At 45.9% G+C, this 21,895-nt stretch overlaps 1 protein-coding gene and 1 pseudogene across 1 annotated transcript; one reads left to right on the top strand and one right to left on the bottom strand.

Moving 5' to 3' along the window:
• The first annotated feature begins 3,721 nt into the window (after nt 1–3,721).
• Nucleotides 3,722–4,996, top strand: LOC119440020 (uncharacterized; annotated as a pseudogene).
• Nucleotides 4,997–16,594: 11,598 nt separating this feature from the next.
• LOC119440019 (adult-specific rigid cuticular protein 15.7) lies at nt 16,595–21,291 on the bottom strand. Its single transcript, XM_049663085.1, has 3 exons — nt 21,178–21,291; nt 19,038–19,178; nt 16,595–17,194 (listed from the first exon to the last, which is right to left on the bottom strand). The coding sequence occupies exons 1-3, from the start codon at nt 21,187–21,189 to the stop codon at nt 16,700–16,702; spliced, it is 648 nt and encodes a 215-aa protein (XP_049519042.1). The 5' UTR covers nt 21,190–21,291; the 3' UTR covers nt 16,595–16,699.
• Nucleotides 21,292–21,895: the final 604 nt, after the last annotated feature.

Here is a 21,895-nt window from a genome sequence, read left to right as displayed (position 1 = left end):
TAAATATTGTGCTTCACTCAATTAAAATTCGCATCGCTTTAGTTCTATATAAAAACAACGCTCCAAATCGTTATTACTGTGCTTAGATGCACAACTAGGCCGATATTTTGTAGCGATGCCTTTCATGTAATAATGCCTTTTTGCGCTTATCGCGCTTTGTCAGTGGCCGGAGCGACGGTCCGCTCGCGCTATCAAGGGGATCAGCCGGAACAGACTGAGCGGTGGATGATAAGACTAGTGTAGAATAAGTAATAATGCCTCGCTACAAAATACCGGCCCTAATCTCTCACACGCAGTACTTCATGCTTTCACTTTGTGCTACAGCCACATCTTTCCTGACATGGGTTCTTCATTTGCTGTCATCACCCTGCTTTGCGTTGATCTAGTTTTCTCATTTTTTTCTTCCTTTTTCACCAGGACATTGGCCTAAATAATGCTACATGCTACTTTGAATTTGCAGGCGTGAATCCTGGGTGAAATTTTGTAGGAACCCATGCCTGCTAGATAAGACGCCGGTACAACTACGGTCGAGAGTAGTGTGCTCGCTGCACTTTCATGAATCAGCATTCCTGCGGCCCGGTTTACTTCGTCACGACGCAGAGCCTACAATATCTCCTGTTATCAGTAAGCAAATCGCCAAGCCGTCTTTCTCGCGACAATAGGCATGCCTGTACTATAGTCGTTCGTAAAACAGTGCTTATCTTTAATATAACAAGGGGAATGCATGGACAGAATTGATCTAGTGCATTCCTTGGTATAAAATCATCGTATATTTTACTACACCTTTATGGCAGGCACCGGATCTGACACCCATGGCGACAGGTGTGGTGAGGTTGGTCAGAATCATCTCCAGCCTTCCAAAATTGAAGGTGACTTTCATTTTAACATTACACGTAGTTGCATATGGCATAAATAAATTGTCCACATTACGTTTGCAGAGTCCAACTTGTCAGGCCACGTGAGCTCGTTCATCTCAGATGGTGTCTCGCCAATGGGCTGCCAACCAACCATCGTGAAGAACTCACCTAGTGTAGGAGGTAATTCCTTGCCTATTTATGTTAAGGACAGATATAAGGAGCGAAGACACGACTGTTCCCTTAGTACCCGAAAAAAAAACTGCAGGGTGGAGCACAGTAAGGGACCAATGTGATCACACGTACGCCTGTCCTCCACTTGGACGTACAGCCTCTCCGCAGAAAGTCCCACGTAATTCCTGGCGCAATGTGCTCTCTGTGGCACTCTCCATCACTTCTTTCTTCCTTTTTTTTCTTTCATTTTTTTGCTGCGTGTTTGACGCACTGAAATGCACCATATTATGTCCCTCATTCGCAGCACACCGTGGCTACATGCAATTGGAGGAGGCTGTTCCTACACAAGATGGCAGTGGTAACGCCGCTCCCCAGGTGCCATCGGTTCTTGAGCCAACATCCTACCGGCTTGCTGAAGGCAGCGCCTCGGTGAAGCAGTTCTCTCGTGTAGAGGGTAACCTTGCCTTTTTATGTTAAGGACACATATAAGGAGCGAAGACACCACTGTTCCCCAACAATAGGTTCCCTAAACAAAATTGCAGGGTGGAGCACAGTAAGGGACCACTGTGATCACACGCACATCTGTTCTTCACTTAGAGGCGCAGCACCTCCGCAGGAAGTCGCTGGTAACTCCTGGCAGAATGTGGTCTCTGCGCCACTCTCGTCACTTCTTTTCTCTTTTGTTATCTCTCCAGGTTTGACAAGCTAAAATGCCCCATATTTTCTCCCTCCTCCGCAGAACAAGAGGATTACATGCAGTTGGAGGGGGCTATTCCTGCACAAGAGGCCAGTGGTGACGCGGCTCCCCAGGTTCCGTCGGTTGGGTTAATGAAAATTACGGTCACTGACCAAGTCAAAAAAGTGTTTTGACGTTTCGGAACCTGTACAGGTTCCTTGTTCACAATGCAGCGGACGTAGCATCGTTGTCCAGTTAAATATGCAGTATATGACGTAATGAACGGGCATAAACTTGAGGCATGTTTCCATCTGTCCTGTTGCACAGACTTCTCGAAAATGCTCTGTCACTGGCACAGCTGCTGAGGCTTTCCGCAAATGTAAGTATATTTACATCATGTAAAATCATATTGGGCGCCAACGCGCCCTTTAAATTTTACAAAAGTGTAAGGTAAAAGCAAAAGTGGAAATTTTCTTACGAATGACATCACCGAGTTAGGATTACAAGACATCTGTTGTTGCGGTTGCCTGCTATCGGCTGTTTGTCTTGAGCTCCCTTAATTATTATACTGGTAAAGTATTGCAAAAATGTTAAAAAATCTATAGCGCTGCACATGAAGTCGCTAACGATATGAAAGCAATTGAAAGTCATCCAGAAAAACAATTCTCTCGCAGATTTATCTAAGGCTAAAGATGTAAAAACAGAAAAGATATTTCTGTTATGCTTTTTGTGCTCGCCACAGAGGGCGGGCATTAAAATAAGGTCATGTTTCACTGCTTTGTTAAATATTTCTCTATCTTCAAACAATAACATTTATTTGGTCTCACTGTGCTGAGCACTGATTCATACAACATGAAGTGTGCAGCAGACATGTCTGCTTACGTGCCAAGAATGACTTGCCAAGCGTGCCCCCTGTCCTCAAATACGCAGAAACATTCGCACAAGTTCATTCAACGGTGTAAAAGTCAGCCGGGGCTGCAGTAATCAGCATTCCTTAGCGTTACACAAATAGCCCTCGTAAAAAAGCTAAATACAATCTGGTCATGCCTCAAAGCTCAGAACTATGTAAAAATTAGCCAGTATCACATGCTCATCTTAACGGTTTCTAATAAAGATTGAATATCTATGAAGCAAACTTTTTGAAAAACCCACATCTTTCCACACCCACAGCGCCCTGTACCAGTGAGTCCGAGGCTCGGAGAAAAACCAAGGAGCTCAAGAAAAAACTGCGGAAGCAGCGGGATTTTAACCGGAGGCTGCAAAGAAGACTGCAGAGGAAGCGTCAAGCCTTAACGATTGAAGAAATCGTCCGGAGCGTCCGCTTACACGTGTCTCCACCTGTTGCTGCACTCCTGGAGGCTCAGCTGAGGATGAAGAATGTGAGCCGGTTCGGTCGCCGATGGTCAAGCCAGAACAAATCCTTTGCCTTAGGGCTCTACTTTCATAGTCCGAAGGGTTATAGGTATTGCAGGCGACTTCTCAGGCTGCCATCAGTGCGATCCTTGCGTTATGGCTTCAGCGTGTGCCACTAAGGGTTGGGTTTTTCCCGGAAATCTTCGACCTTATAAAGAGACGAGCGGCTACCTTTTCCATGAGTGACAGAGCCTGTTGCATTGTTTTCGATGAAATGCATATTAAAAAAGAACTTTCATACAACCCCTCGCATGACAGGTTTGAAGGTCTGGAAGAGTATAACGGTTTTCAAGGCAATAACCTCTGCAACAAGGCTCTTGTCTTCATGGCAAAAGGTATCCGAACGCCATGGAAACAACCTCTTGGTTATTTTTTTGCCTATCGAGGAACACCCGCAAGCATTTTGAAAGACCTGCTTTTGCAATGCTGCAAGTCCCTTGTGGACGCTGGCTTGCAACCAGTAGCGGTAGTCTGTGACCAGGGAAGCCAGAACGTGTCCCTTTTTGCAAGCCTAGTCACCACCGAAGAGCCGTATACAGACATAGACGGAAGGAGGCTCTTTTTTCTTTTCGATGCTCCGCACTTACTTAAATGCCTCCGAAACATGCTATTTAAGTATGATTTCAGAATAGGTGGTCACCTTGTGAAGAGCAGTTACATTAGGCAGGCGTATGAAAAGGACCGCACGCAAGAGATCCGTTCGATACCAAGGCTGAACGACAGACATTTTAACCTAACCTTTGCATCAAAGATGTCTGTAAAATTGGCTGCACAAGTTTTCAGCAACCACTGTGCTGCTGCAATGTACACCTTGGTCACTTTTCAGCAGCTGCCCGCTGAAGCAATTCATACTGCACGATTTGTAGAAAGGATAGATCGTTTGTTTGACCGCCTGAACAGTTCACAGAGAGCGGCAAAGACACCTTATGCATCTGCGATGTGCAATGGCTCTGTCCATAGAGAGTTTCTGACGGAATGCATTGCAGTATTTGAAAACATGCGAGTAGTGGGTTGTCCGAGGCAGCCGCCTTGTATACGCGGGTTTTGTTTAACCATGCGGTCTCTTTTGATGCTCTATGATAATCTCACAATGAATTATGGATTTTCTTATGTTCTCGCCTGGCGATTAAACCAGGACGCACTTGAAAACAGCTTTTCGACGATAAGGTCCAAATCAGGTGCGAACACCAACACTACAGCTTGTCAGTTTCAGGCCGCTTTCAGGCATCTTTTGATCAATAACCTGTTCAAGTTGTCTGAAAACTCTAACTGCGCCGAGGACATGACAACAGTCTTGGCAACTCTTCCTGTCGGCATTTCGGCACCGTTTCCGGCTCTTGGTATCGGAAGCACAGTCTCGCTTAGCATGACAGATGATTCTTTCTCGGACGAACTTTCGGACGTACAGCAAAATAACCTAGTTTATTTTGCCGGCTGGTTAGCGGCGAAATTTTTGCGGTCCCATTCGTGCGTCAGAACAACCCAGAAATGTAGCCTGAAGGTATAATATGCGTCATTTAGTGAGGCCAATCAAGTGCTACTATATTTGAGCGTAAAAGGTACTGCGGAATCTGATTTTGGAAGTCTCTCAGTTCCTTTCCCTCCATTCGTGTCTTTTGTTGAAGGCTGCGAAAATGTTTTTCAGGAAGCCATCGGTAGCCTTTTCTCCATGGAGAGAGTAGGACATACGTTGTGTACGCGTCTTCATGAGAAGGTTGAAAAGGCACTCACCGTTTGTGAAGAGGACGTTTATAATGCCTTGTTTTGCCTCTTTGCCCGAATCAGGTTGCATTGGTTTGCACGAAAAAGAAATGTTGAATTTCAATGTGCACAAACGAAGCGTCAAGCTAAGCAACAAGTGCAAAGGCTGAACAGTTGAGATTTCTCAGGGTATATTCCAGGTGGTGAGCAAGGTGGTGAGTCTCCTCACAAAGAAGGCAAACTTATTTGAAGAAAAAAAAACTTTGGTGCATAATTCGAAGGCGTAAAATGGGAGAACGCCATATCTGGCACTATATTATGAGCAGTAAACTGTGTACACTTTCCATGCTTTCTCTAAAAGGTAAAACTTCCTTTAATGTCGACGTCCATGTCCTATGGTTTGTGGAGGTGGCCCTTCACGGTGGTGAAGTAGAGCGACGCACCTTGTTTCTTCTTTCTTATCCTGGATTATCCTTCTTAGCGCTGACCTCGTGGCCTCATGCAATTATAGCTCGCCAGATAGCATTCTTTTGTGGCATTTGGGCGCAGTAAGGCTTGCACTGTTTCGTGCGGTACTGCTTGCAATAAACATTCGCAGATGCACCAGTAGCGATCTCCTCTTGTAAAAAAGAAGAAATTTTAATTAATGTGTAGGTGGAGTTCCCCAGTAGTAAAGGAGGGATACATGGCAATTCCTTCCTCTTCGTTTCTGTCCTGCCTTCCCATTTTACCATGGTCTTTATTTAGGTTACAAATTTCAACTCAGCCTCGGTTTATAGATGAGTGGCAAGGCGTGACGTGATGTTGTCATAGTGCCGTGACCGCCACTTAGCATCGGCGGACTAAGTGGGAAGTAAAACCTCCGGCTGCTACATTATGAAACACGATTTCCGGTTCACTCGGGTCATTGTGCATTTGATGTTATAACTTTTTTGCAAAGCACTTTTGGATTTTCGCTATGCAAGCCGGCGGATATCAAAACTACTATGGGAGTGAGTCTATACACCTCTCTGCAGAATATAGTCTTTTTTTTCTGGTACACGCTCCTTATTTTAGATTCCCATTAGGACATGTTTCATTTGATGATTGATTGACTGATTGGCGACTGACTAAGTGTCGGCAATTCTGTCGCCCTCTTTTTTATAAAGGCATATAAGTGTCAGTAATCAGACAAAAAACGGCGTAACTTGCTAATAGCAACCACTCGGCTGCTTATTTCGTCGGGACTCTTGTTCTTCCGCCTTAAATATCGGTGTGTACCAGCCTCCTTGTCATTTTCCATTACAACATCCTTAGATGCAATTTAGATGCAACTGTATGCATAACAATGGATAGGCAAATATGTGCTGGCGCGTTCACGTGCTTCTTTTCCTGCGATCCTGAAACAAAGGCGGAATATTGGGTAATGCTTTTAAGGTGTTGAAAACACATTGCTTTGTTTTGAAACCCTGTAAAATTCACCATACTAACAGAAATAATGTCCATACTGGATGTCAATTGAACTCGTTCTAACCTGTATACCTGCCGATCAAAAATTTTAAAAGGGTATATTACTAGCAGATGGACAAGCGGAAGGTCGATTTTTATTTTTGAGACATGGACCCTGGTGTGTGTATATTTCGGTTAAGTTAATTTTCGAGGCATTTTCTCTTGTTTTAAAGCAGTTGTTATTGAGACGTTGATTGTGCATGTTGCTATGGGCAAGTCTAATTTATCAGCGCGTGATGTACGTAGTGTAGACGCACTTTTTCTACTTATTGCCACAGTCGGTGCTGACTGTACAGTGTATTAAAATTGTGTTATGAATTTCAGTGAATAAAATTGAAATGTTGTCATAATCTTTCGCATGAATACGCGTTATTTTTGCTTCTTAGAATTCAAGCCCACAAGCCACACAAGCAATGTACACCTTAAGACACCTGCGTATCTGCGAAACATAAATTAAACAGCGCTATAAATATTAGGTAGGCTGCTGAGGCTAAGGATGAAATCTCCTAGTAAAACCAAGGCGAATTAAACGGCAGTATGCCTAAACACCACTGTCGAGTCATGAGTCTATATTAATTTAGTCATTAGAGATGGAAAGCTGACATTTGCTTGAAGCGGACTCAAGGTGCGGACTCACCAAGGACTTGCGCCGGTTGGCAATCGGCGCGATTCCTTGGCTGTGGCAGGCCTACGAACTGTTTTGAGGTCAATTTTCGCGCCAGTCCCAACAGTATGACGTCACTATTGTACCGGACATTGCGTCGCATCCGCTTTATTTTTTGTTCCGCCGGAAGTGTTCCCACCACATACAGATGGCGCCAAGCCCCATGAGCTGCTCAAGAACCGCCATGTTTAGAACGTATGGGCTTCTATGGAAGCTTCGCTACACGTTTACATATACCTTGCTTCGCCGCTGATCAGATTTTCGACGACTGCCGAATGTGTTCGCCGCTTTCGTTGTGCTTTGAGTGTAGCTTGCTTTTGTGGGCACAGGTTCGCCCAATAAAAAATCAGTTCCGTCATACACAGTTTTACGACTGTTTACTTTAGTGTCACTACTACGTGACATCTGGTGGAGGTGCTTTTGTGTCCATGCAGCAGACGCCCCCGCAAAGCCGCGACCCAAGCCCGAAACCGGAGGACGAGACCAACGTCGCCAAGGAGCAGCAGAGCAAGCCGACGCAGCCGGGATCCGACGCCACGAATTAACCGCAATGCCAGACGCCGTACTACCGATCTAGACGTGCTCATTGATGGTCATAACGTCACCACTCTCGTCGACACTGGCGCCGACTATTCAGTTTTCAGTGGCGCGTTCGCCGCCAAGTTAAAGAAGGTGAAGACGGCCTGGCAAGGACCCGATATACGGGCAGCGGGAGGTCACCTAATAACGCCGGCTGGAATCTGCACAGCGCGAGTCACGGTAAACAACCGCACTTACCCGGCGAGCTTCGTAATCCTGCAGCACTGCTCCAGGGACGTCATCCTAGGCGTGGACTTTCTAAACCAACATGGTGCAGTCATCGACTTAAGGTCCAAATCGATAACGCTTTCAACACACAAAGCGATACCGCCGGATACAAGCATCAGTTACCATGCCTTGAATGTGCTTGAAGAACAAGTCACCGTTCCGCCTCGCTCAAGCGTAATGATTTCCGTCGGTACCGAAGTGACTGCAGACATGGAGGGCGTCATCGAGGGCGATCATCACTTACTGCTCGACCGTGAAATTTGCATTGCTAGAGGCATAGGTGAACTACGCGAAGGGAAAGCAAGAGTGATGTTCACGAACTTCAGCCACGAATATAAGCACATTAACAAAGGCACCACGGTCGCCTACATCGACGAAATAGTACAAGCCAGCAGTGCTTTCGCCTTCACAGATTCTAGTGCACCTTCAACGACGACTGTAGTACCTGAACCAACTTTCGACGTCGATCAGAGCCTTCCCAATCATAAGAAAGAACAACTAAAAGCTCTGCTCCTGCAATACAAGGACTGCTTCTCGCCGTCGTCAAAAGTTCGACAAACCCCTGTCGCCAAGCACCGCATTATAACCGACGAATATGTCCGCCCACTCCGTCAGAGCCCGTACCGAATTTCGGCGTGCGAACGCGAGGCCATAAGGCAACAAGTCGACGAAATGCTACGCGACGACATCATCCAGCCGTCCAAGAGTCCGTGGGCGTCCCCCGTGGTGTTAGTGAAGAAGAAGGATGGAACCCTACGTTTCTGCGTCGATTATCGTCGCCTCAACAAGATCACGAAGAAGGACGTATATCCCCTCCCACGGATTGACGACGCCTTGGATCGACTCTACAACGCAAAGTATTTTTCGTCGATGGACCTCAAAACCGGCTACTGGCAAATCGAAGTCGACGAGAGGGACCGGGAGAAGACTGCCTTTATAACACCAGACGGACTGTTCGAGTTCAAGGTCATGCCGTTTGGTCTTTGCTCGGCACCTGCAACTTTCCAACGCGTCATGGATACAGTACTGGCAGGCTTGAAGTGGCAGACTTGCCTCGTCTATTTGGACGACGTCGTTGTGTTTGCCTCAAGCTTCGAAGAACACCTGCGGCGCCTTGAAATAGTTCTTCAAGCAATTAAAACCTCCGGACTCACGTTAAAGCCCGAAAAGTGCCGCTTCGCATATGAGGAGCTCTTGTTTTTGGGCCACGTCATCAACAAGTCTGGAGTGCGCCCCGACCCTCAGAAAACTGCGGCCATCTCCAACTTTCCTCCGCCCGCTGACAAGAAGGCAGTGCGTAGATTTCTTGGACTGTGCGCCTATTACAGGCGCTTCGTCAAGAATTTTTCACGGATCGCAGAGCCACTGACGTATCTCACGAAGGCCGACGTCGAGTTCAAGTGGGAGACGCCGCAAGTCGAAGCATTCGAAGAACTGAAGCGACGCCTGCAATCGCCGCCAATACTTGCGCATTTCAACGAAAACGCCGATACCGAAGTCCACACCGACGCAAGCAGCGTAGGACTCGGCGCCGTGCTTGTGCAGAGGACTGACGGACTAGAAAGGGTTATAAATTACGCTAGCCGGTCGCTATCGAAGGCGGAAGCAAATTATTCCACAACAGAAAAGGAGTGCCTCGCCATCATCTGGGCTACATCAAAGATTCGCCCCTACCTCTATGGCAGGCCCTTTAAAGTTGTGAGCGACCACCACGCCTTGTGTTGGCTAGCTAACTTGAAGGATCCTTCAGGTCGCCTCGCACGCTGGAGCTCGAGACTTCAAGCATTCGACATCACCGTCGTTTACAAGTCCGGACGAAAGCACTCTGACGCCGATTGTTTGTCTCGCGCCCCCGTCGAACCGCCGCCACAAGACGACCAGGATGATGACACTTTCTTCAGACCTATCAGTGCCGACGAATTCGCCGAACAACAACAAGCCGACCCGGAACTAAAGAGCCTTGTAGACTACCTGGAAGGCAAGACCGTCATTGGGCCGAAGGTGTTCAGGCGAGGATTGGCGTCGTTTTTCTTGCAAAACGACATTCTCCTAAAGAAGAACTTCTCGCCTCTGCGAGCCAACTACCTCCTCGTGGTACCCTCAGCATTGCGTCCAGAGGTTCTGCAAGCTCTCCATGACGACCCAACGGCTGGACTTCTCGGTTTTTCACGCACTCTCGCGAGGATAAAAGAAAAATACTACTGGCCTCGCCTCCCTGCCGACGTCGCCCATTACGTAAGGACATGCCGAGACTGTCAGCGACGCAAAACACCGCCGACAAGGCCAGCCGGACTTCTACAGCCGATCGAGCCACCTCGCCGACCGTTCCAGCAGATGGGGATGGACTTACTGGGGCCTTTTCCGACGTCGACGTCCGGGAATAAATGGATCGTCGTTGCTACGGACTACCTCACCCGCTACGCCGAAACAAAAGCCTTGCCCAAAGGCTATGCCGCCGAAGTAGCCCGATTCTTCGTTGAGAACATCCTCCTGCCTCACGGTGCCCCAGAAGTCCTCATCACCGACAGAGGCACGGCCTTTACGGCAGGACTAACTCAAGCCATCCTGAGGTACAGCCAGACAAGCCATCGCCGCACCACCGCCTACCACCCGCAGACGAATGGCCTCACCGAGCGCCTAAATAAGACCATCGCCGACATGCTGGCAATGTTGGTTTGTTACTTTGCGGTTTTGTTTTCGCTTTCGTGTTTGTAGCATCGGGAAGATGCTTTTTAAGGGGAGGTTATTGACGCGTATACATCTTTCACCGGTGGCCGCTTTCCACCGGCTAACAAATCTTAAACGTTATCGCTCGTCCCAGGACGCGCCTGTATCGGAAGTTTCTAGAACGTTATCGATGCTTCTTTCCGTTGGCTGTTTTCACCGACGCTTATGTTATCTGATTGTATGAACAATGACCGACGTGAATTGTCTACAACTTTCTGGAAGACACGCGGGCATCAGGGATTAATCTGGAACCTTCGATGACTCAGGTATAAAAGCCGACGCGCTTCGCCGCTGATCAGATTTTCGACGACTGCCGAATGTGTTCGCCGCTTTCGTTGTGCTTTGAGTGTAGCTTGCTTTTGTGGGCACAGGTTCGCCCAATAAAAAATCAGTTCCGTCATACACAGTTTTACGACTGTTTACTTCAGTGTCACTACTACGTGACAATATATAAGAAACATAAATACCCCAGAAAGTGGATAGGAAAATGGCGCTGCGGTAGCTCAATGGTAACAGCATCGCACGCGTAATTCGGAGACGTGTGATCGTTCCCCACCTGCGGCAAGTTGTTTCTTATACACTTTAATTTACATTATTTTAATAGTGGATTCACAGCGGTAACAAAGAATAATGCGCGACACCCATATTTTTCACGAGTGACGGTGCTGATGAAAATTTTCAATTAAGAATTAATATAAGGAAAGCCAAAGCACTATTCTTCCTATACTCGTCTTTGTTCTCGTCTCAAAGTCTAAAGAGAGAACGTTGTTTCTTCGGTTTCTTAAGGTTAGAAAAAAACATCATGCATAAAACACCAATATATAATCGTGAGAAAGGCGACAGCAAGCGCGACAAGTGCGCTTAAACGGTCCTTTCTGTATTTTGCAGCTGCCGCTTTCTCGAATAAGCATCTATGGAAACGTCACCATCGTTGCATCCACGAAAATGCAGCCAGAACAAGATCACTACCGACAAACTTCTCCCGTCTGCCAGCCAGGGGACCATGGCTGGATGACAGAATGCCATCACCTACAATATCTGCTGCGCGCCCACTCAGGAACGTCACCTGACATCCTGAATGGGCTCCATTAAAGTGACAGACCTGCGCGGCACACGCGACACAGTCACAGCGTAAGCTGGTGGAGCGGCTTAAGAGTAGCAATTTCGGCACCACGCACAATAGGGTCTTCGCGGCAGTCTCTTCGCCTCGTTTTGACAAGAGCGATCTCAAATGTTCGCCTGCCGTCGACGGCGAGCTGCGGTTTGTAATCCTCTCTGCCCAGCAGTCTGCTGAGCCCGATGATGCTTGGTTGTAGCCGCGCACGTAGCTCTACAATTCGCTTCTTCAGCAGCGATTCGTACCTTGCGAGGAGACGCCATAACGTGTACCGAAGAGGCACCGAGAATACGTGGCGCACATCTCACATCGGGATCGCGTTTATTGCGCGCCTCGTCTGTATCGCATCTCGTCGTCTGCGCCTGTGCACGCGGCTTAACCAGAGGGCGCCACCATACTGGCGGAGGCTCGGGTCGTCTGCGCCTGTGCGCCTGCCTAAGGCGCATTTATGGGGCCTTTTTATAAAGCTGATAGCAACGCTTGCCTGACTCAGTGGTAAAGTATCCGACTCCCCCCCCAGCGGGCCTGGGTTTGATCCCGGTGGAGACCAGGTACTTTTTTCGCATTTCATGCGATAGAGGTTACGCGGCGGCGAATGAATGAAAACGGCTATTAGAATGAGCCCATAAGAGCTTACGCTGTAAAAGCAATCCGCAACACCGCCTGATCTTCACTGGGAATGGTGGCAGCTATTGCGACAACATGCGTTTAAACAGTCCTTCCTGCATTTTGCAGCTGCTTTCTGAAATCAGCATCTGTGGAAACGTCACCACCGCGGCATCTACGAAAATGCAGCGAGAACAAGATAACTACCGACACACTTCTCCCGACTGCCAGCCGGGGGACCATGGCTGGATGACAGAATGCCATCAGCGAGAATATTTACGCCACGCCCACTCGGGAACGCCACCTGACATCCTGAAGGTGCTCCATAAAAGCAACCCGCGCCACCGTCTGATCTTCACTGGGAATGGCGGCAGCAATCGCGACAACATGCGCTTAAACGGTCCCTTCTGCATTTTGCAGGTATAAGCAGACATTCCCTGTTATCATAGTGATGATCGGTATCTATTGCTGCTGCCTTTCCCACAAATAGTGTGTAGTTTGTTCATATCTGTGAAAGTGTTTCTAGCTAGACTAGTGTTAGTAGCTGGCGACATTGAAGAAAATCCTGGGCCTACGGATGAACTGACTAACATTGTACAGGAACTGCAGGATGGCCAAAGTACTATTTTTAGTAAATTAGATGACATTAAAAAAAGGCAAACAAAGATGGAAACATTAATGAGCGTTATTGGGACTAGGCTTGAATCCTTAGAATCTAGGGTGGAAAAGCTTGAACATGCGGATCAACATGCTGCACAGTTTCAAAACACAGTTCAAATGCAGTCCGAAAACGCAGAAGCATTGGCCAAAAAATAATAGACGAACTTAGAACAACAGCAGAAGAATGAATCTTGCCTTTTATGGCCTAGAGGATAGTAACACGCGTGAAAGCTGGGAAACATCAGAAGATGCGATCAGGAATTTTTGCCGGGACATAGTGCAAGTCACCATAGGACAAATCCAGAAAGCACCTTCGATAAGAAGTCATTCCTTAAACTGCAACCGTCCCATTATCGCCAATATCTTATATAGCAACAGAGGAAGTTCTAAACAATGGCAGTAAACTGAAAAACACTAACTACGGCATATCCAGAGAGTTTTCGCCACGTGTGAGGGAAATCCGACGCAAGCTGTGGTCCTTTGCAAAACCAATGAGGAATAATGCAAAGGATAAAGTTTCACTTGTGCATGATAAGCTGATCATAAATGGTGAAGCCTATACGTGGGATAACGACGCCCAGACTGGAGCTAAAATAAACAAAAAGTGACCACAGGTTAAGAATTCAAGAAACAGCGACAGAGTGCTCAGTTCTTTTACAAAACTGTCAAAGCATAAAAAATAAAATTGATGACTACTGGGGGCACTGGATCCCGATATTGTTTTTGCGACCAAGTCATGGCTAGGTGCGTCAATTAAGAATGGCGAACTTTTTCCATCAAACTATAAAGTTTATAGAAACGACTGGACTCGTCGCGGCGGATGAGTATTCCTAATGGTTAAGGAATCCTTGCCCAGTACGGAAATTAGCATTGCGATCAATGAAACCAAATCGGTATGGTGTCACCTGAGGACTTCAGATGGAGGTACGCTTGCTCTGGGTTCATTCTATTGTCCACCTGGAGCCAGTAGTGAAATCGACAGCTTGTTAGACTCTATTCTGGCCACTCTTCCCGATGACCGCATCATCCTTGCAGGAGACTATCCTACCAAACACACAGTGGGATGAACAGACACCACGAGTAGGAGCTTCCTCGCACTTTTATGATGTAACCGTTAAATACAGCCTCGAGCAATACGTTTCCTTGCCTACTCGAGGAAACAACATCCTAGATTTGATATTTACTAATGACCCAAACATTGTGCAAAAAGTGTGTGTCCTTCCTGGCATTAGCGACCACAACATCATCACTTTGCTGCAACATCGACATTTATGCTTCCGCATCTAATTCCTACAAGCCAAGACATTAGAAAAGTATATACATATGCAATAGAGCCAATTATAATGAAATTATAAATGGGCTAACGGAATCCGTGGGTGAGTATATTGGTAAATCCCAGAACGAAGACGTCGGTACCCTCTGTATTATTTTCAAAAACTTGCTATCCGCACTGGCTCAAAAATACATTCCCTCTAAATATGCGCAAGACAAGCGCAAAGTCGATAACCCCTGGGCAAAAAGTGATGCGAAAAAGCTGATAAAAAACATTATCGCTTATACCGGATATATAAAAGAAACCCTACTGTTGTTCAGCCCCGTCTGGAGGAACTTGACGCGCTCTATAAAAGGGCTATGACAATGGCGAAGGAGGATTACTTGTCTGGACTAGCAGAAGCGCTAACAAAAAATGCAAAATATTTTTGTAGCTATCCTAAAAGAACGCGTAAAGAAAAACCGGTACCCCCAGTATCTTGCATGAAGGAGTAGAATTAACAGACAGTTGTGAAAGAGCTAGCTGCTTCAGTGACTATTTTAAATCAGTTTTCTTGAAACGAAAGAACTATTATACATTACCTACTCTCAAATACAACATACAAGGCTTAATGCCTCCTGTAAGAATCACAATTGAGGGTATCAGGGCATGTTTACGTTCATTAGATGATTAAAAATCAGCTGGTCCAGATCAAGTATCCGCGAAAGTACTAAAGGCATGCTCTGATATTGTGTCTCAATACCTGTATGCCGAAAATCCCTTGAAACTGCAATTGTTCCCGAAGAATGGAAGACGACTTTAGTTGTACCCATTCACAAAAATGGCCGGAAGTCTATGGTAGCCAATTATAGGCCAATTTCCTTGTGCTCTATACCTTGCAAGATACTTGAACATATTGTGTACAGTAAGATGATAAACCATTCAGAAACTAATCATTTTTTCTTACAGAATTAAAACGGGTTTCGTGCTAGTGTTTCATGCAGCACCCAATTATTAGAGCTATTTCATGACCTTGCCACGGCGACTGACAATAGATTGCCGACTGATGCAATATTCTTAGACTTTAGAAAAGCATTCGGTTCTGTTTTGCATGAACTATTAAAGCACAAACTGTTTGCTCTCAGCATTGATCAAAATATTTTGAAATGGATTGGAGATGACTTCAACAACAATGCGTCATCCTGGGGGGGGGGGGGGGGGGGGAGGCAAACAATCTAGGTTTGTGGAAGAGATTTCAGGTGTGCCACAAGGCTCGGTATTGGGACCATAATTATTCTTAATTTTCATCAATGACATTGCGTCTAATATTTCTTCCAGCGTCAGATTATACGCGGACGACTGCGCAATATACAGGGCAGTCAGAACAGATAGTGACATGCAATCACTTCAACAAGATCTTGATTATGTCACATTAGGGTGTAACACATGGGAACTAGGTATAAACGCAGATAAAAGCTACCACGTAACATTTAGCAAAGGGAAGGGCATACTGAACCCAAGGTAGATAGTCGGTAATAAGGTACTTCGAAAAGTGCCCGAAGTCAAATATCTAGGGGAGCTTCTTTCGAATAATCTTTAATTTCATCAGCATATCAATAACACCGTAAAAAAGCAGCCAGCATGCTTAGCCTTGTAATTCGGAATCTCCGTGGCGCTCCTCGAATAATGAAAATGGCAGCGTACCGATCACTGGTAAGACCACACTTATAATACGCGTCCAGCTTGTGGGACCTCCATCAAAAATGTCTAATTGATAAAATTGAAGGCATACAGAATCGTGCGGTGAGGTTTATATTAAAACAATATTCCCCGGGAGCTAGTGTCGCACAAATGAAGGCCAGCATTGGAATCAAACCTCTTGACAGAAGGCGGAAGGAAAACCGGCTGAAACTAATGCATGCAATTTATAATAACTGAACACGTAAGGACAAATTTAAACATATGAAGCCTCCCCACTACATCTCAAGCAGGAGGGATCACATCTGTAAAATTAGAGAAATAAAATGTTGTACAATTTACATGAAACATTCTTTCTTCGCAAATACAATATCTGAATGGAACACTTTACCAGAGGAGGTGGTCACAGCTGACAGTGTCCACTTCGCTCAACTGATCAATAATTTGTAATTGTAGAGTTAATCTTGCACTGTGCTGTTCTTATGGCTTGTATAACAGTTTCTGAAATTACGAATACCTCGTTTATAATCACCGTATCTTCAACTGTTTGTCTGTTTGCTCAATTGTTTGTTTTTATTATATGTACCCACTCTCCTGCTGTAATGCTTCGGTGCTGCAGGATATGTTGTAAATAAAAAGTAATAAAATACAATGCATTTCTTTAAGTAGAGGTTTATTTTGTTTTTCTACCCTGTTACAATCTGCTACATGAAGCGCTATGCAGACGCGCCAACGGCAACACCGGCCGTTCGTCTTGTCTCACGTGGCTGAGGGACATGCATTAGCGGCGGCGGTAGCCATAATGAGTGGAAGGTCAGCTCCCGTAAATGGCAGGTGCTCCGGTGACACCCGCTGCGTAACCCTATGCGTAGCCGGCGGCACCGTAGCTGTAGGCAGGTTCGCTGCCGTAAGCGTATCCACCGCGTGCTGGACTGCTAGCAGGGTATCCCTGACGTCCGAACGGAGCGTATCCGTAGGCTCCAGCAGCGCCTGCGTAGGAGTTGTATTTGCCGTAACTGGTGTAGCCACCAGCGTTGTAAGGTGCCACCACCCTAGCCGCAGAGGCTGTAGGTGCACCACTCTGGGCAGTTCCTGAGGGAACTGGGGGCACCACTGGTGCAGCGTTGAAAACGGCGTCGGCGCTCGCTCCACGGGCGGTGCCCGGTTCGTTGGTGTCCACGGTGGCCCGGAAGCCGTACGCATCTGCGACGTAGTTTACACGCCGATAGAGGCCGTTCACGTCGCGGTAGCCGTACGAGCCGGTCTTCGCGTTTTTGGAGTCGCCCTGCTCACTGCGGAACTGTCGATTGCCGTACTCGTCCAGATTGTCGTAGCCGAAGTTGTACGGCTGGGGTGGCTAGAAAAAATTAACAAGACGAAAGTTGTATGCTGCGCCGTATTTGTCCTTTTCTGTGACTGCGTGCAACAGTGTAAAAAGGCATATTTGAGAAAATCCTTGATGCGTTTGGAAAAAATAAAGCCGCAGCTGTTTAAGCGAGTGAGCAGGATGAATTCAGCGCTTCACATTCAGCGCCTTATTGAGCAGTATTGCCTAGAAATAAAATGAAGCGGAGCTACGGTCTCTGACCCAAGCAAATTCTAAACAAACAAGAGCTTCAAAATACCAACTTGTGGCAGATGGTCACTGTGCCTTATTCTGTGGCTGTAAGCCACAGAAAGCCGATGGCTTATAGCCAGCGGTAATCTTTAAGCTTCGCACCATTCTTTTATTGAATGGCATGGCGTCGCAGATGTACGATATATAAGTACGCAGAAGAGCCATTGCATCTCTCGTCAGTGTAACCGTAAGTGTTGCACAACGTGTCAGCCATTGCTCCTTCCGGGTAGCCCGAATATCGCGCATATTTCTAGCAGCAGAAGGACCATTTTTTGCAAAATATTGAAGAGTGTGTCATTCTAAAAAGAACTTCATTTCAAGATGTTGGGATATCTCCGAATATTCCTCGTTTCTTGACTGGACAGGTTTCATTCCAAGAGATCGTGCTCATGTAGACAATTTAACATGCTATAGGATACTGTATAGAGCGAATTGAAAAAGCCTTTCGGAGAGGATTGGCGAAATCCTTTGTGATGTCATTTTAGAGATGCTTGTTGAAATGAGTGAACAATACTGCACTGCACTGCAGTGCACTGCACTGCACTAACAAATAAATTGACTTGTCGCGAACACATTTCCGTTGGGCCACTGCTTGGTATTTTTGCACTTTCGCAGCATTGACATTGCTTCTGTTCGTAAGGATCCCACCTTCTCTGATGATACCAGCTTCTTTAGAGCTGCTTACAGGTTAAGCTTTGAAAAAGAAATGTCGCTACAGATTGCTCAGAACCTGGCATGGTTGCTCAGTGGCTATTGTGTTGGGCTGCTGAGCACGAGGTCGCGGAATGGAATCCCGGCCACGGCGGCCGCATTTCGATGGGGGCGAAATTCGAAAACACCGGTGTACTTAGATTTAGGTCGAAATTATACCGAAGTCCCCACTATGGTGTGCCTTATAAGCAGATCGTGATTTTGGCACATAAAAGCCCATATTTTTTAAAGATTGCTTAGATATGTCCCGCGAGTAATTACGCGGATCGCGCCGTGGGTATACACTAGGAAAAGAAATACATTCTCTGAGCCATGACATACCGTGTAGTTAGCCCCCTTGTGTCTTTGCGGATCGCCGCTCATTCAAATGGTATCTCATGCCCTGCAGTAATCTACAATACGTTTTATATTAAGATGGTTATCTCGTAAAGAGTAAAGATGAAATGTTGAAAATATTCGGTATGCTAACTGCGGCGCCAACTATGGCAGCAACCGAAAAAATTTTTATATAAATCACCCTCCCCTACCGGTATGAACTATATTTCGGTTTGTTATGGGAAACTCCTTTCATTGATACATTAGCCATCCTTCACATTGTATAGTGAATTCCTGATTACGTATCTTGAACAAACTGTTGCTCTGCGTATTGCGCGGTTTCAGTTCCGGTTGTCACCGCTTCTACCATATCGCCATATAAAAATACGGGTCCAGTCTGCTGAACGAACGCCTCAATATTCTTCAGACCTTTCTGTAGGCATTCATATGGAATCCTTTGTATTACCTTGACGTTTGATAAACTTATTCTGATTTTGTTGCGCCTTCCTCAAGCACTGCATGCTTTTGAAATGGATGCTACACCACCTATACTCACAGATTTGTAGGCATTGTATCCTTGGTAAGGAACAGCGGGAGCACTGTAGCCGCCGAAGCCGGCACCCTGGAATCCAGCCTGATTCGACGGGTGGTTCAGCCCGTAGCCTTCAACGACGAGGTAGAGTAGCAGCACTTGCACCTAACGTTGAGAGAAGGAAAGATATCTGAGCCCTTTGCTTGTAAGACATCCTCATACGGTAGATACAGAGTGCGTTCCGTACCGTGACAATCAATGAGTGCGATTCCTTCTTTCAGTGTATACACAAGTGAATGACGGCGTGTATAGTACACTTGCGCGGTCGGTGACCCTCGTGCGCCTCTAATGCACGAGAGTTGTACGGTTAATAATACACAACGTAACTTCTCGCAAACTGTACGCTAAAATAGACAGGAGGACCATAACTAAGCTCCTGCTGTAAGTGTGCCGTTTTAAAGTAGCCTTGCCACTTTACGAAAATGCGTACAATTGGCTTAAGTATATAAGTTGTGTAACCGGGCTAGTTCTAATCAAATGTAAGCAACAGCGCAGCAGTCGACAGAGGACTGACAGAAGAATCGGACACGAGCGCTCTTGTCCGTTGCTTCTGTCAGTCATGCGTCCACTGGTGCGCTGGACTTCTTTCTTTTCATTTCTTTTTTTTTTGTTCCGTTAAAATGAATAACTTAGCAGACAATAAGTGTTACACCAAAAAAAGAGCCATCTTGTGGCTTAAACCATGATTGAACAAACTGAAAATAAAAAAGAAAAAGACGACCGTTTTGAAGAGTTATTGGAAAAGTGATTTCCTCAAACTCACACATTAGTCATTGGGAAAACTGAGAGTGAGTAACAAAGTACAACGTTGAGCTGGTTGTTGCACATCGGTCGAGGCGTGTAGTGCAAAAAGTATATATCTAAGGGTGTGCGAATATTCGAGGCTTCCGAATAACGAATGGAATGTTGTGAATCCCATTCGGTTTTCCAATCGTATAGTCACTATTCGTAAATACGATTATTTCTCGAAATGTTTTCGATTATTTTAAACGTTCAAATGTACGCAGTCAATCATAAAATTGGAGCAAAAGTGTAGGAACGTCACGACGGTGGCATTAATCGACATAAAACGCGGGAAGTTAAGTAATGTAGCGGGCTGTAGATCACTGAGAGAGCCAGGAGTCTCGGCTTAACCACAGTAATTCCCACTCACCGAAGAGTCATGAGTACGCGAACAAACAGCCTATTTGTTCATAATGCTCAACCAGCTCAACGTGGTCAACCGAGCGAGAAGGGCAGTTAAGGCCGCTGGGCCCCTGGACTGAGGGGACCACCAACTGCAGAGCGGCGGAGCTACCTACGCTCGTGTGCTGTATTTCATAAAGTTTATTATCTCTCTCTATCTCTTCATTAGTGCTCTTAGTAAACAACGCTGCATAATCTGAACCTCTATAATGTGAAGCTTTATATAGATTCGGCTATACTGTAGGATGTGAACACCGTTTTACATTAATAAAGAAAACGAGTGCTCATTATTGCGAAACTTTTCGACAACGATTGGCATAATATTCGATTCGATTCACTTCTGACACTATTCGACTGGTGTTCGATTCAATCTCGAAGATTACTATTCGCAGATCCCCAGTGACAAGAAAGGCCAAACGGACAGAGAAAGTCAATTTTTGCCCATTCCTTTTTCCGTCGTACCTTTGGCACAGCCAACCTTGAGAGTTTTACGTGGCTGCCTAAAGACCATCGAGATTCTGGCTTTCAGCTTCGGCTTAGCATTCTGGAACTGTGCAATATCACGTACTGAACTTAGAGTCATACCATGCATATATAGTATCAAGTTCAGTTTTCCTTACAAGGATCATTTAACAATGAATTTCGTTACCGGTAGCTGCCAATAAATTGCTACTAAATTAGTTCTAAAACATGATCTGCTATCATTCTGCCAATAAATTAATATGTCCCTTCGTAAGGCATTATTATTATTGCGGCGGATATTTTTGTACTGTGGATTTTCTTCAGCTTTTTCACGAGCTTCATTGTTAAAGCCTCGCTTTATATTCTATCAATGCTGCGTATACCACTGCCCGCTTAAAACTTGAGTATTAAAATAAGTAATAAAGCGAAGAAATAAATATCTGAAGAGTTCTCTCACCGTTGGAAACATAGCGAATGGCGTGGATCTCGACCAAGTAGACAGAAGAGCTGCTATAAACCGAGCGGTGCAGGAACTGAGGACGGACGAATGACTCGTGGCCTTTTCCTGAGAGCAGCTATAGCTTTTATGCTCAAACCGGCGACCCCTGTCTACCTGTTGCGTGCGCGTCGCATGCAATCGCGAGCTGTTTTGTTTCGCACTGTTTTCTTTCCTTTGGCGTCTTACATAACCACAGTGTCACGCGGTAGGGCGTCTCAAGTTCCCCTTTACGTAAAAGGCGCGACCGCCTTGAGACCACCCGACGTATACGCTCGCTGTACTTCAACTTCCGATGAATACGGTTGTAATCACGCCTGCACGGGTTTCGCATTCATGCATATTTTTTTTTCTCTTTTTTTTTCACAGAGAAGACTGCTTCTAATTTGGATCCCTCTGTCTGGCTCAATAATACGCAGTCTTCTTCAATTAGTAGAGGCAAAGAATAAACACACTACACAGTTGTTGCTGTTATATTTGTCGGCGTGTTTATAATAATACCGCCATGGGCCAGGTTCTCTTGACATTTGTTTCTCTTTGGGATACCTTGATAACGTACAAGTTTTTGTGCTGTCTTCTCTTTGACAAAATTACTTACATAATAGAGGGGACCATGCTCTTATGTTCGGGTTGGTTTGGGGGGTATGCTATGAAGCTATGAACGAATGTTGAGAGAGAG

The sequence above is a fragment of the Dermacentor silvarum genome, chromosome 2, assembly GCF_013339745.2.
Source record: "Dermacentor silvarum isolate Dsil-2018 chromosome 2, BIME_Dsil_1.4, whole genome shotgun sequence".
Classification (NCBI taxonomy): Eukaryota; Metazoa; Arthropoda; class Arachnida; order Ixodida; family Ixodidae; genus Dermacentor; species Dermacentor silvarum.
This window is presented reverse-complemented; position numbering and strand designations above follow the sequence as displayed.

Bases quoted from the DNA above. Each gene is read 5' to 3' on its own strand.
- LOC119440019 (XM_049663085.1), bottom strand. The intron at 17,195-19,037 runs GTGAGTATAGGT...AATTTTTTCTAG, and splicing joins GATACAATGCCTACAAATCT to CCACCCCAGCCGTACAACTT.